Consider the following 14,177-nt stretch of genomic DNA (forward strand, 5'->3'; position numbering starts at 1 on the left):
CTTTTTTCCATTGGATGGTTTTGGCTCCTTTGTCAAAAATCAAGTGACTATAGGTGTGTGGGTTCATTTCTGGGTCTTCAATTATATTCCACTGGTCTATCTGTCTGTCTCTTTACCAATACTATGCAGTTTTTATCACTATTGCTCTGTAATACTGCTTGAGTTTAGGGATAGTGATTCCCCCAGAAGTTCTTTTATTGTTGAGGATACTTTTAGCTATCCTGTTATTTTTTTTATTCCAGATGAATTTGCAAATTGTTCTGTCTAACTCTATGAAGAATTGCGTTGGAATTTAATGGGGATTGCATTGAAGCTGTAGATTGCTTTGGTAAAATGGCCATTTTTACTATATTAATCCTACCAATCCATGAGCATGTGAGATCTTTCCATCTTCTGAGATCTTCTTCAATTTCTTTCTTCAGAGTTTGAAGTTCTTATCATACACATCTTTCACTTGCTTGGTTAAAGTCACACCAAGATATTTTTTTTTACATCTTTGATTTGCCTTTTATTTATGTAAGAAAAAAAGCCATCACTTAATCATACCAACTTCTTTTGTAATTTAAAACCACTCCACAGGTCTAAAGTTTTCCATAATAATTCAGTTACTTGCTTTTTTTTTTTAATCATAAGCAACAGCTAGTAGATCATTTTAGGCAGATAAACCAAGTTGTGATACACAATTTTAAAATGAAGTTACAGTTTTAAAAATTTTTCTTGTAAAGCAAATTAAGTTCTCATACTTTTTTTTTAAAGAAAAATTCTATATTCTGGAGATGGATTCTTTCCCTCTTACTGAAAATAATTCAGTACCCAATGCTAATGCCCCCAGCATCATTTAGCATCATTAAAAACAAGAACAAATTAAAATGTTTTACTATCCAAGCTGGCTACCCTGGTACATGCCTGTGGCCCAGAAACTGAAAAGCAGTAGAGACAGGACCATCAGGTGTTCAAGGTCCTCTTTAACTACACAGTGAACCAGGGGTTGGCATGAGCTACCAACACTATCTCCAAAGGAAAAGCAGAAAAGGGTTTGCTATAAAGTTCTTAAGTTAAATCTTCAAAGCATAAAGTATATTTCCTAGCACAGGTTTGGGTAAGTACACAAGGAAGATTATTTTTCAGATATAGTCTCCCAGGATCTAAATTAATCTTCCTTTTGTTCTAATGGCTAGAAGGAACGTAAGTTTCCATTAGTTAGGCATTCCTTAATCACGTGGACGTAGAGACCTGTGGACTGAAGGTACTTCTGATACCTTGTGAAGTATACCCCGGAAAACTGAGGCACTAAGAGGTTAGGAATCCAGACTGTCATTTACCACTTGGAGAAAAAAGGATTTTCATGCAATTGTTACCTTAGTAAAAACAGTATAAATAAGTTTTCATTTTATTGCAAAGCACCCTATGAAGCAGACAGTAGATATCCTCACTTAAAGAAAAAATGGTTCCAGAGGATGAAGTGGGTGTGGCTGGATAAAATCTGATTAACCATCTGTAGAGCTGGCATGAGGCCTATTCTTCACCATCTCCATCTTCCAGTCTGTTCACCGGATCGTTTGTAAACAGTAAACACAGTACAAGGGCGGTGATTTTCTGAGTTCCCCTGAGCAAGCCAGGGAAATCAAGCCACTAAATAGAGCCCAGTCTTCTGTACAGACCACAAAGAATGTAAAGGATTCTTCCGTCAGTTTTCTGCTACATGGCTGACACTTCAGTGACTGAAACAATTGATTTAGCCTCATTTAAAAGCCACGCTTGTTTTTGTATTCTTTCTTGTGTTTAATTTAGAAAAGTAAAAATTATAAATTCTATCTCATAATTGTAGCTATGCCTTAGAAATGCAGCTTATAATTCTTATGGGAGAAAATCAGGTGATTGTTACTGAACAATAATTAATAATTTAAAGTCCTTCAAGCTCAAAAAGAGTAAGTCTATGGATGCTACTTAAAATCTAGTTGAGATTGATTTTTCAAGTATCAGCAATATTAGTCTTTAAATTGTTATCATCTTGTGTAGTGCAAAGAATATTTATGTATATAAACCAAACTACTGGACAAAAAAAGAAATGTAATCATCACAAACTGAGATTTTCTTGTGAATTCCACTTCATTTCCAATCCATCTCTTAGGTCATCCAGGCCCAGCAGTCTTCTTGAGTAAAAGGCCAGGTCTTCAATTTAGTTTTCTTCTCCTTCTTTGATAATACAAATGCACCAACCACTGAGCAATAAAAGGCCATATAATAGCAAAAGCTAATGCACCAGGGGACATCTCAAAGGGCCACCAAGATGGTCTCTGTGAGGAGGGCTGATTACTTGTCTGCCATGATAATTTCGCCTGCGAAGCAGTTAGTGTTTCCAGTTTATGAAGTCTCTGAAGAACATTCTGCATGTCCTCCTGCAATCTAATGAGCACAAGAGCGATCTGCTCATTGAGGCTGCCTCTGGACCCTCGGTCTGAGCCCCAGCGTTCTCCATCACCTCCACTTCCTACTTGCCGACCCTTGGTTCCTTCACTCAAATGTGGCATTCTATGCCCTACTCTCCCTCTCCTGACACCGGAGAAGTCCTCACTCTCTCCGCCTCTCTTCTCACGGTGCGGCGCTCCACTGCTACTTCTGCCATCTTCTCCTCCGTGCTTCACTTCACCTTTTCCCTTGACTTCTCTCATCTGCATTTTCCCAATGCTGCCATTCCCAGGAGAGAGTTGAGCATCTTCACAAAAACCAGAACCTTCCAAGTGCTGAGCAGGATCACCACCTAAGTAATACTCCTCTTGTCCAAATTGCTCCATAGAATCACAGTATACTTCACTATCTGAGTCACTTGTCAGATGATGTACTCCTGAAGCGTCTTCACCGGGGTCTTCGTTTGTATCTTGGTGAACGCAGAGGACAGTGTTTCCTGTCTGCTGAGAGCTCTGGTCTGTAGGCTTTTTGTCTTCACTTCGTCTGGCACTCCGGGAAGAATCAGTATGAATGTCACTGTCCTGAGCAAAGCTATCTTTATAGCCATTGGTAACAATGATTTCCAAATTCTTATCTGTTGATTTTGTCATCATTTTCTTATCATCACTGCCACTCTGTTCTGCTCCTTTTAACTCGTCTTGGGCCTCTTCTTCCTCAGACTCAGCCCCACTATCACTGCTCTCTGCTTTACCTTTAACAGCTTTGGCATTTGAAGAGGTCAGAACATTACCAAGATCTGAGGTCAAGTCAGAACTCTTGCTGTTCTTTTTGTCTTCTACAATCTCATAAAATGGACCTATAACATGTAGCAACTCTTCTACTTTCTCAGTCATGGGCATAGTTTCAATAATCTTTTTCATTTCTTCAACATATGCAATCATGGCTTCTTCTTTAGTCATATCACCCAGGGAACTCCAAGCATCCCATTTATATCTTCCAATAGGATCCCAGAACCCGAGCCTTGAGAGTTTACAGGGTCCTTCAGTTGCCTGCTTGTAGAAGCTGTAGAACCTGAGCATCATTTCATTCGTTGGCTGGAATGATCCATTTTTCGGCAAACTTTGGATCACCTTCACGGCCGCCTCAAACCTGGTTTCATACACTGATCGTGTGTCCGCCATCTCCAGCTGCCAGCGCCGGCCCCGGTCCCAAGGTCTGTCCACGGGAATCACACAGCAGCAGCAGATCCAGCTTTCCCAAGAGCCTGCATAAAACCGCTCCGCCGCGATGACGTGAACCGGCTGCGCGTTCTCAGAGGGGGAAAGAGGCAGCGAGGCTCTGCGGGCTGGGATCGGTCTGCGGAGAACCCAGTGCTTGTTTGTGTTCGGGCTGAGGATAGCTAGGCTGATGACGCGCTAGGATTCTATGCCAGGTCCCAAAGGTGCCCCCTGGATACCGCTAGTGTTTAAAGAAAAAAAAACACACACACACACAAGAGTAGGTGGTCCTCAACGCCTGGAAGGGACTGAGTCATAAAAAGTTAGCTTGAAAACTTCCTTTTTGACACTTAATCTCTATGACCTAGGATAAATCACTTGGCCTCTCCTGTAGATTTACACCACAGTAAAGGGTAGAAAGGGGGATTAAAGGCAAGGATGGAAGGGCTTAGCCTTGGCCCCCAAGTCTGGGACAGCTTTCACTGTCCGGCGCCAAGGGCGGCAGCGGAGCGAGCAAAGGTGAGCAGTGCCACCCGCTACTCAACTCCTCCACCACCCACTCTTTACGCCCAGGAGTCAGGCACAATCCACCTCCAGCCTCAGCGGAGGCTAGGGATGGTAAAGGTCGGTGCGGAGCGTACTAGGCATTGAGAAAATTCGCCACAGGCTTGGAGTGCGGTGCCCCGGAAATCTCAAGGACGCCTCGTTGGGAGTGTCATTTTTGTCGGTTTAGGATGGGTTGGGAAGATTACTCGTACATGTCTAGTTGCGAACTATAAGTCACTCTTCCCTCGGAGCCGCGACGTCGGCATTTACCTTCTTATACACCAAGATATTTTATATCATTTGGGACTATTATAAAGGGTGTCGTTTCCCTAATTTCTTTCTTGGCTTGTTTCTCTTTTGTGTAGAGGAAAGCTACAGATTTATTTGAGTTAATTTTATGAGTCAGAAGCTGGCAGTTCTTTAAGTTCAAGGACAGTCCATTACACAGAATGAGTTCTAGGACAGTTAGGACTACATAGAGAAACCCTGTCTCAAAAAAACAAAATAGATGGATAGTTAAATGATAGGTAGGCAGGTAGGTAAGTAGGTAGGTAGGTGGGTACGGAGAAAGAGAGAGAGAGAGAGAGAGAGAGAGAGAGAGAGAGAGAGAGAGAGAGAGAGAGAGAGATATTAAGATTTAAGAAATAGTGAAGCTTTCATGACAGATTAAAATGACACTTCACACATAGAAGTAGCATAAATATGACTCAAAAGGTTAGAAAACATTAATAGTAAATAAGTCACCAAAGTTTGTTCTACCTTAAATGCACAATTAATATTTTGTTACATGAAAAGAGATTGTTGCTGTACAGTCTTGGTGTACACAGAGATATAATAGAGATAATGGGTTAAAATTGCTAGAAATGTTACCATCTATGTTAAGTAGAAACATATTTTACTTTCTCTTCTTGCTATGATGAAAAATCTTGACAAAAGCAACTTCAGGGAAAAAGGATTTATTTTAGCTCATAGCTCCAAGATACTGTCCATCATGAGAGGTAAGTCAAGATGTTAAAGGCTTCAAAAGTAAGCACTGAGAGCATGCTTGCTTGTGTTTAGCTCTCTTCACTATACAGCCCAGATAACTCTTAGAATTATGATTTATCTTTCCATGTCAATAAACTCAATTAAGAAAGATATCCCACAAGCATTCCTAGAAGTTTATTTATGAGGCAATTCTAGATTTTGTCAAGTTGTCAGTTAATACTAAACATAAGGCATGCTGTCTAATATAAACCCTTTTTTGAAAACTCTTATGTATATAAATTTAAAACAATCATACTAAAATCTAATGGTCTATAGACAGAGTCAGGTCCACTCAGAGAATCTTTCCCCAGAATTCTGAGTAACAAAATTATTAAAGCTATCGAGAACATTTATTTTATTTAAAAAAAAGAACAAGGATTTTATACTTCATCTTCCTACGTATCTATAATGGTTTGACATGGTAAGTCACTCTCTACTACTGAGAAATTGAAATACTGTCTATTTACATTCAGCTCTTTTACACTATCTTAACGAGAGCCTGTCATTGTATTAATGAAGGTTATTTAAAGAAAAGAATGAATACCGAAATCTGTCAACATTTGATCAATCATCCGCGGATATGTATTTTATCATTACAAAATGGTCTATTAGAACGTGAATGGAGGCTCTGCAGTCCAACAGGGATGCTTCACAGGCTACATAACCAGAGCATGTAGGAGCTGCTCTGTCTAAAAAACTGGAACCTCATAACAAGCAATGTCCAAGGCTAAAGGCATGGGTCAGTCTGGACAGTAACTCCTTTAAGTTCATATGGAAAAGGCTGCAGAAGCTGGAGTCTGAATTCCATGGTTATGCCAGCAGCACATTTATTTATTCAGAAAGGATGGAGATTATACACACTGATGGCATCCTTGTTTTCTTATTTTTATTACATTCTGGCCTCAACTTATTGTATAAAACTCACATTTAAGTTGAATCTCCTTCCCCTTGCCCAGATTCTTCCCTGCATGCCAGTTACTCTGAAATTACATCATAACACACATGGAAGCATAGTTGGTGGAAACTCTTTGCCATTTGTCAATCAATGTAATCAGGGTGATGACAGTCAAGACTGGCTTACACCAACAACAACAAATGTTGAAATAGAGAAAATGTCTTCAAGTCATTGAACCTAAAATTCTGCATCTTATAACCCATCCTTTAAAAATAAGAGGTCACTAGCCATGGTGGCTCATGCCCGTAGCTCCAGTATTCCAGAGGAAGAGTCAGAAGAGGGATGCACAGGGAGGATTAAACTGGAAAGAATGAGTCTGTCTCAAAAAAAAGTAAAGATGTGGAAATATATTTCAAGAGAAGTTGATATAAATTTAGAAATAAAATCTAATTATCACATAACTTCTCTATAATCAATACTTAAAGTGGATCACTAAAAAGAAAGAAAACAGTGCCAAAGAATGCTCAGACTTACAGGAGAGACAAACAATGGCTTCATCATAGCCCTGGAATCTAAGAGTTTGTAAAAAATGATAGAAAAAAATCCCACAATATTTGAAGATCATTTTCACTGAAGTTAGTGAAGATAGGGACATTTATTTTAAAAAATAGAATATAACTAATAAATTTGAGTATTTGCAATTGTTTAATAGAGTAAATACAATAAATATAATAAAACTTTAATATAAAAATTAAATCGAGGGCTTGCGTATATTTCCTTGCAGATTGAGGGGAAAAGCTGATTAAAATTGATTCTGAAGCCCAAAAATCACTTCGGTTGTTAATTTTCAAGCATATGATACTTGTAGCTTCAAGAAAGCAGGAAAACAAGAAAGTACAGGTTATGTGGATGGTAAATATCTGAGACATTTTCTATTTCAGAAAATGGAATTCACTAGATTGATGATCAAGAATAACTGGGAAAGTCCTAGTCTTGTTGCAGAGATCACAGAAATTCTGCTTCCCTGAAACTGATACAAAAGGTGCCAAGAATATTGGAATGGCCTTGTAAAAGTAATCGTTTTTATACTCAAAATTTGTCTAAATATATTTACTGACAGAAGATATTTAAATCCAGAAGCTGTTAACAAAATCATACATGCACATAGCATAGTCAAAAATGGTTCAATACACAGGCTGATAGAAGAATGACATTTATAATACAATTTACCTCAATGACTGCCATATTTGTGAGACACAGGAAATCTGTTCACAGAATGATATGCTTTCTTAATCACAGTGCATCGCAACAAATTTTAAAATGTTTAGCATGGTATTTCAAACAAGACAGTTAATAACAATGGTAATAGTAGTAATAATAATCAATAATGAGATTACCAAGATTTAATTGTAATTAAAGCATAGCCAACTCTAAAAAGAAAAAAATGAATGCTTTGGTTTGTTTAAGTGTCATTATAAAAATGTCATTGCTGGGAATCACAGACTCACCTTGGATTTAACAAGCCTGTCAGCAAAGAAATATCTTTGACTACTTCAATGTGTTCCAGTGGTTGGGATGTGCAGTGCCTATTTCATCTCTATCTAAGCACAAACAGCAGCATACGGCATAAAGATGCATCCTTCTTTCACCACCTTTCTTCTCACTTGCATTTACTAAACTAAAGCTCAGATGAGGGTACTCCGTTTGATGTTCCTTCTCAGTGGAAAATTAGTTTATGCCTTCCCTGACTCATGTACTGAATATACAGATATCAGGAATCAATTTCTGCTCAATTACTATATTTTTGGAGCAGAATTCTCAAAGTAAGGAATAATACACAAAATATGGTAGACTTTCTTCTCATTGGATAATGTCATTGTCAGGTTATTAGGTTAAGATGGAGATACTATATATTAAACATCAAAACTGTCCTTAGACCATCCCGAATATCACCCTTTAAAGTAATATTGTTATCTTCTATACAAAGCTTATAAAAATAAGTCAACTTATCAAAGATACTATTTATATTACCAGAGAATAAAAGTAAACATGGATGTCATGTGTAATATTGTCATGAATGATATGGAAGTAACCAAGTACCTTCTCCTCAGATTTAAGGCCTGTTCCATAGAAACCATATCTATCAGTGTTAATAAAACCAAGAACTGGTGGCTAGACAGACCCTGGGGGAGAGGTTACTATTATTACTCTGATAGTAGACATAGACTTACAATAAGTCCTAATGATTTATTAAGATAGATAGATAGATAGATAGATAGATAGATAGATAGATAGATAGATAGATAGATAGATAGATAGAATGATAGAATCACTGCATATTTCAACCCTCATCAGAGAAGGTTCTTTTTGCAGTCAATGGCACTTTAACACAGAGCCAAAAAATGGCCAAGAGGCAGAGGATAAGCTATTGTGGAAGGTTCAGTCTTAAATCAGATATCTGTCACAAATTTTCTCATCAAGACTCTGGAGTCTTTAGGAACAAGATAATGAGAAAGTGGGAAGATCCAGAGGCTTCAAGAAAACATTAGTTTCTGGACGCAATCAGACAGTAGAACATGTGATCTTGTACTGATAATTTTACATGTACAAGGTTGTACAAACAGAAGCCAGTCAAAATCTAACACAGAGTAAAACATCAAGTTTTCCTGGATGGTGTAAGATATAGTATATCAAACACACACAAGGCAGGGCGCACACTCAAGAGTAGTTAGGCAATACAAATTGGACCCAATTGGGTAGGAAAGGAAGGGATCATGAAGTTGAATTATTGTGTTTATATTATTGAAGAAGTTTATTAGTCCCTAACTCATTCTAAATGCAAGAGATAAATAAGTTAAGCCTCACAAAACCATGGCTTCTCTGTTATCTGAAGACTTTTGTCCTTTTCTTTTTCTTTTTTATTAGAATTTTTTATTTGTTTACATTTCAAATGTTATCCCCTTTCCTGGTTTCCCATCCATAAACATCCTATCCCACCCCACCTTCTATGAGGGTGTCCTCCACACATCCACCCACCCATTCCTGCCTCCCCACCCTGACATTCCCCTACACTGGGGGATCGGAGCCTTGGCAAGTCACAACCACTTCTCCTCTGATTGGTGCCCAACAAGGCCATCCTCTGCTATATATGCAGCTCAAGCCATGGGTCTGTCCATGTGTACTCACTGGATGGTGATTTAGTTCCTGGGATCTCTGGCTGGTTGATATTGTTGTCGATAAGGGGTTGCAAACCCCTTTGCTCCTTCAATCCTTTCTCTAACTCCTCCAATAGGGACCCCATTTTCAGTTCAATGGTTGGCTACAAGCATTTGCCTCTGCATTTGTCATGCTCTCGCAGAGCCTCTCAGGAGACAGCTATGTCAACCTCCTGTCAGCATGCACCTCTGGCATCCCCAATAGTGATTAGCTTTGGTGGCTGTATGTATATTGGCAGGATCCCGGGTTGGGACAGACTCTGAATGGCCATTCATTCAGTCTCTGCTGCAAACATTGTCCCCATATCTCCTCCTAAGAGTATTTTTGTTCCCCATTATAAGAAGGACTAAAGCATCCGAACTTTGCTCGTCCTTTTTCTTGAGCTTCATGTGGTCTGTGGATTGCATCTTGGGTAATTCGAGCTTTTGACCTAATATTCACTTATCAGTGAGTGCACACAATGTTTTTCTGTGATTGGGTTACCTCACTCAGGGTGATATTTGCTAGTTCTATCCATTTGCCTATGAATTTCATGAAGTCATTGCCTTTAATAGCTGAGTAGTATTCCATTGTGTAAATGTACCATATTTTCTGAATCCATTCCTCTGTGACATCTGAGTTCTTTGAACATTCTGACTATTATAAAGAAGGATGCTATGAACATAGTGGAATATGTGTCTTTGTTATTTGTTGGGGCATCTTTTGGGTATATGCCAAGGAGTGGTATAGCTGGGTCCTCAGGTAGTACTATGTCCAATTTTCTGAGGAACCGCCAGACTGATTTCAGCTTGCAATCCCACCAACAATGGAGGACTGTTCCTCTTTCTCCACATTCTTGTCAGCATCTCTTGTCACCTGAGCTTATGATCTTAGCCATTTTGACTGGTGTATGATAGAATCTCAGAGTTGTTTTGATTTCCATTTCCCTGATGACAAAGGATGTTGAACATTTCTTTGGGTACTTCTCAGCCATTCGATATTCCGCAGCTGAGAATTCTTTGTTTCCCTCTGTACTCCATTTTAAATATGGTTACTTGGCTCTCTGGAGTCTAATTTCTTGAGTTCTTTGTATATTTTGGATATTAGCCCTCTATCAGATGTAGGATTGCTAAAGATCTTTTCCCAATCTGTTGGTTGCCATTTTGTTCCAATGACAATGTCCTTTGCCTTACAGAAACTTTGCAGTTTTATGAGGTTCCATTTGTCAATTCTTAATCTTAGAGCATGAGCTACTGGTGTTCTGTTCAGGAAAATTTCCCCTGTGCCTATGTGTTAGAGGCTCTTCCCCACTTTTTCTTTTAATAGTTTGAATGTATCTGTTTTTATAAGTCCTTGATCCACTTGGACTTGAGCTTTGTACAGGGCTATAAGAATGGATTGATTTGCATTCTTCTGCATGCTGACCCCCAATTGAATCAACATCAATTGCTAAAATGCTATCTTTTTCCCCCTGGATGATTTTTTTCTCCTTTGTCAAAGATCAAGTGAAAATAGAAGTGTGTGTTCATTTCTGGGTCTTCAGTTCTATTCCACTGATCTACTTGCCTGTCTCTCTACCAACCATACAGTTTTGAATTATAAGGAGGTAGGAATGGATCTGAGAGTAGTGGAAATAAATTCTATGAGATTCTCAAAGAATTGTTAAAGTATTAATTTAAAATTTACTAAGTAGTTCTTTAATTTTTTCTGAAAATCATCTTTCTCTTCTTTCTCCAAGTTTTCCTCATATCCTCTCTCTGTCTCTGTCTGTGTCCCTGTCTGATTCTATGTGTCTCTCTGTCTCTCCTGCCCACTATCTCTGCTGTTCTCTCCATCTCTCTTACCTGTTCTAGATTGATTTAATTTCTCCTTAATACTCTATACTGACATTATGCTGAATATGCCTCAGTAAGGGCATATATCCCTGTGTTCTACAGCATTAGATATATCCTTCCAACTAAACAATACTTTCCTAAGATATATGTTAATTGGTAAAGAATGTAAAATAAATAAGGATGAGTTTATATTTCATTAATTTAAAGGTAAAGCAGAAATACAATTCTGAAATATTTCCATCATAAAACTGAGATTTAATATAGCAAACATAGTGACCAGACCAAAAACAATTTAGATTGAGTTTTGCTTTAGGTTTTGAATATAAACATATTGGTTTCTTGTTATTAGTTTATGTAATTAAAATTAATCTTTGCTTCTTCAATGAAATCAAGTCTGAACAGGAAATGTGTTTTCCTACCAAGATAAAATACATCAAATAACTTACTTTAAATATTTGAGTTAGATGTGAAAATGTAATGTTATAGTGATTGTAGAGCCCCTCAAAGAGTAAGTGCTAACAGCAGAAAATGCATTTCCAAGACAAAGTATTCCACAGAAAGCATGGATAACAAAATTCAGAACCTGAGGAGGTTACATAGAACATCAAAAAATAAATGAAATGAGAAACCTCATGAGAAAAAATTATGAGTTCTTAGATATTATCAAATGCAGCTTTGTTCAACTTATGAAAGTGATGGCAAATGCACAAAGGATTTATCAAGAAAGTCTGATGACTCATTACTTTAACTTGGCTGCTTATCATACAGGGATCAGCCATAAACATGGGAAAGTTTGAAAGCAGATTTAGATGTTCAGAACCAGCATGTTTGAACACACACTTGTGATGACAAGATGGGAAAGCTCTCCTGGACCTTAACATTGTTTTCCTGTGACTTTACAATGCTGCTCAAAACTAGAAAATTATACCAGATTTCTATTTGTTACTGGAACTTGACTTGCTATCAGAGTTAAGGGCAACATTAGGTGTAAATCACCAGTCTTTGGTCCAATGAACATATTACTTTTGAACTAGGTTTTAGACTAGACCCTTGCATGTATCAGCTGTTCCCAGGCAGAGTAGTATAACACATCTGTTCAGAAAAAAAACACTGTTTATTTTAGTCTATCTTCTAATTTTGTGCTTTAAAAATGATTATGACAATACTGGGAAACAGTCTTGGTTTTTCTGCTTTGTACTTTAGGAAAGAAATATTTTGCTTGAATAAGCAAGGGACTGAATTCATCTGATGGTGTGGAATCACAACATGTGAACATTCTGTTAGGTGAAAAAAGTTGCTGCTGGATGTGTTTCTGTTCCTTGGAGATCACTAGGATGACTTTCCTCCATTGTCCCTTCTCTTTCTACCTTGCTATTTTTGCTTTTGCAAAGACACATGTCCTTTGCAGAACCAAAAAATCCTTTCTGTGGTACCCATGAGTTATGGTTCTTTGCATACATGAGCGTTAAACACACTAAAATCTCACATTCTGTATCAAATGGGTTGCCATGATGGTGAATCCCAGTTACCGGCTTTGTCCTAAGGACAAAGTTTCAAGGTTTTGGATGATTTCCCCACTTCCTTTGGCACCCAGAGAACAGCCCCTGCCTCATCCTGCAACCTGAGGAGTTCACTTCCTTAAGGAATAAAGAATTGCTTTGAGCCCAGATTGTTTTTATTTCTACTTACTGCTTCTCAGCAGACTGATTCTACCCCTGATTTCTTTTCTAGTTTCTTTTCTTTTCTGATTTCTTTTAATACCATCAGGATTACCTGCAGTATTCTGTGCTGCCTATGAAGTCTGTCATGTAAACTGCATGTCTCCTGTTACCACTGTTTTAGCCCTATACTCTCAGAGGCTTGACATATCCACTGTAAACTCTGGAGATTGAAAGTCTCACCTTTCCCATGTGTGTCAGCTGCTTAAATCAGTCAATTTGTCAGCCTTTCCATGAATTTAACTTCTTGCCATCCTTTCAACTCTGCTGAGGCCTTGGGACTTTGTATCTGTATGTGTATCTGTTAATGTATTTTTTATCTACCCCCTTGGTGATATTGTATTAAATTAATATTTTATATTGCATATGTACATGTGTGTTCATACATGAGAGGGAATATGGCAATATCCATATACATATTCCTGTTCATGCATATGGAAGCCAGAAGTTAACTCAAGATACCATCTTCAATTCTTTAGGACATTGTACATCTTGGGTTTTGTTTGGTTTAATGTAACTTTATTCTGAATTGAGACAAGATCTTTCACTGACCTGTAACTCATCCATTTGGCTAGACTATATAATTAATGAGCATTAGAACTCTGCCTTTCTCTGCCTCCCTATTTATTAGATTACAAATGTACACTACCATGCCGGTTTCTTTTTTTGTTTGTTTATTTGTTTGTTTTGTTTTGTTGCCATGGGTTTTGGGGGACAGAAGTTAAGTCCTTGTGTTTCAACAGTAACTGTTTGATTGAACAAGTCATATCACCAGCACTGCATTAATTTTCATAAAGGAACACAAAATAACTTACCTTCTATTTCAATCTCATAGTCAGTATACATTATCTGCAAGACCACTGAAGGATGGTGAGGAAGAAAATGCCTCCCTCATGCTTATGTTTGTACCCTTGCTGTTTCTCCAACATCCATGACAATGGCAGGAGCAGAGACAGAAGCAAAGGTAGTCTGTATATGGTGTCACCAAATAACATAAATTTTGTACACCTTGTCTTCCAAAGAGAGCCCATCCAGGTAGCAAGGTTGCCATAAGTGATGCAAATTAACCCAATATCAGGTGCACCAAAAGTTTATAGATAGAAAATTTTGTGTATAGACTTCTCTAGACAAAGAACACCAGGGAATACACTGATGACTTCAAGAATCTTTGTGAAAGTTTTGACGTTCATTTCAAAAATTCATTGGTGAGGGAGGGGCCAAACTACAACACATCTACAATCTATCTCTCCGAAGTTTATCCTTACTGTGGCAAGTCTCTTGGTAGTTACCACAGCTGCCAATGTGTCTGTTCTACATTTGCACTTGTACCTACCTT

General features: G+C 38.1%; 1 protein-coding gene across 1 annotated transcript; it reads right to left on the reverse strand.

Annotated features, from left to right (window-relative positions):
* Positions 1–481: 481 nt before the first annotated feature.
* Positions 482–3,713, reverse strand: Acbd5l1 (acyl-CoA binding domain containing 5 like 1). Its single transcript, XM_006237717.5, has one exon. The coding sequence runs from the start codon at positions 3,588–3,590 to the stop codon at positions 2,175–2,177; it is 1,416 nt and encodes a 471-aa protein (XP_006237779.1). The 5' UTR covers positions 3,591–3,713; the 3' UTR covers positions 482–2,174.
* Between the last annotated feature and the right edge of the window lie 10,464 nt (positions 3,714–14,177).

This window comes from Rattus norvegicus, chromosome 5, assembly GCF_036323735.1.
Source record: "Rattus norvegicus strain BN/NHsdMcwi chromosome 5, GRCr8, whole genome shotgun sequence".
NCBI lineage: Eukaryota > Metazoa > Chordata > Mammalia > Rodentia > Muridae > Rattus > Rattus norvegicus.

Bases quoted from the DNA above. Each gene is read 5' to 3' on its own strand.
- Acbd5l1 (XM_006237717.5), bottom strand. From the start codon at position 3,590: ATGGCGGACACACGATCAGTGTATGAAACCAGGTTTGAGGCGGCCGTG.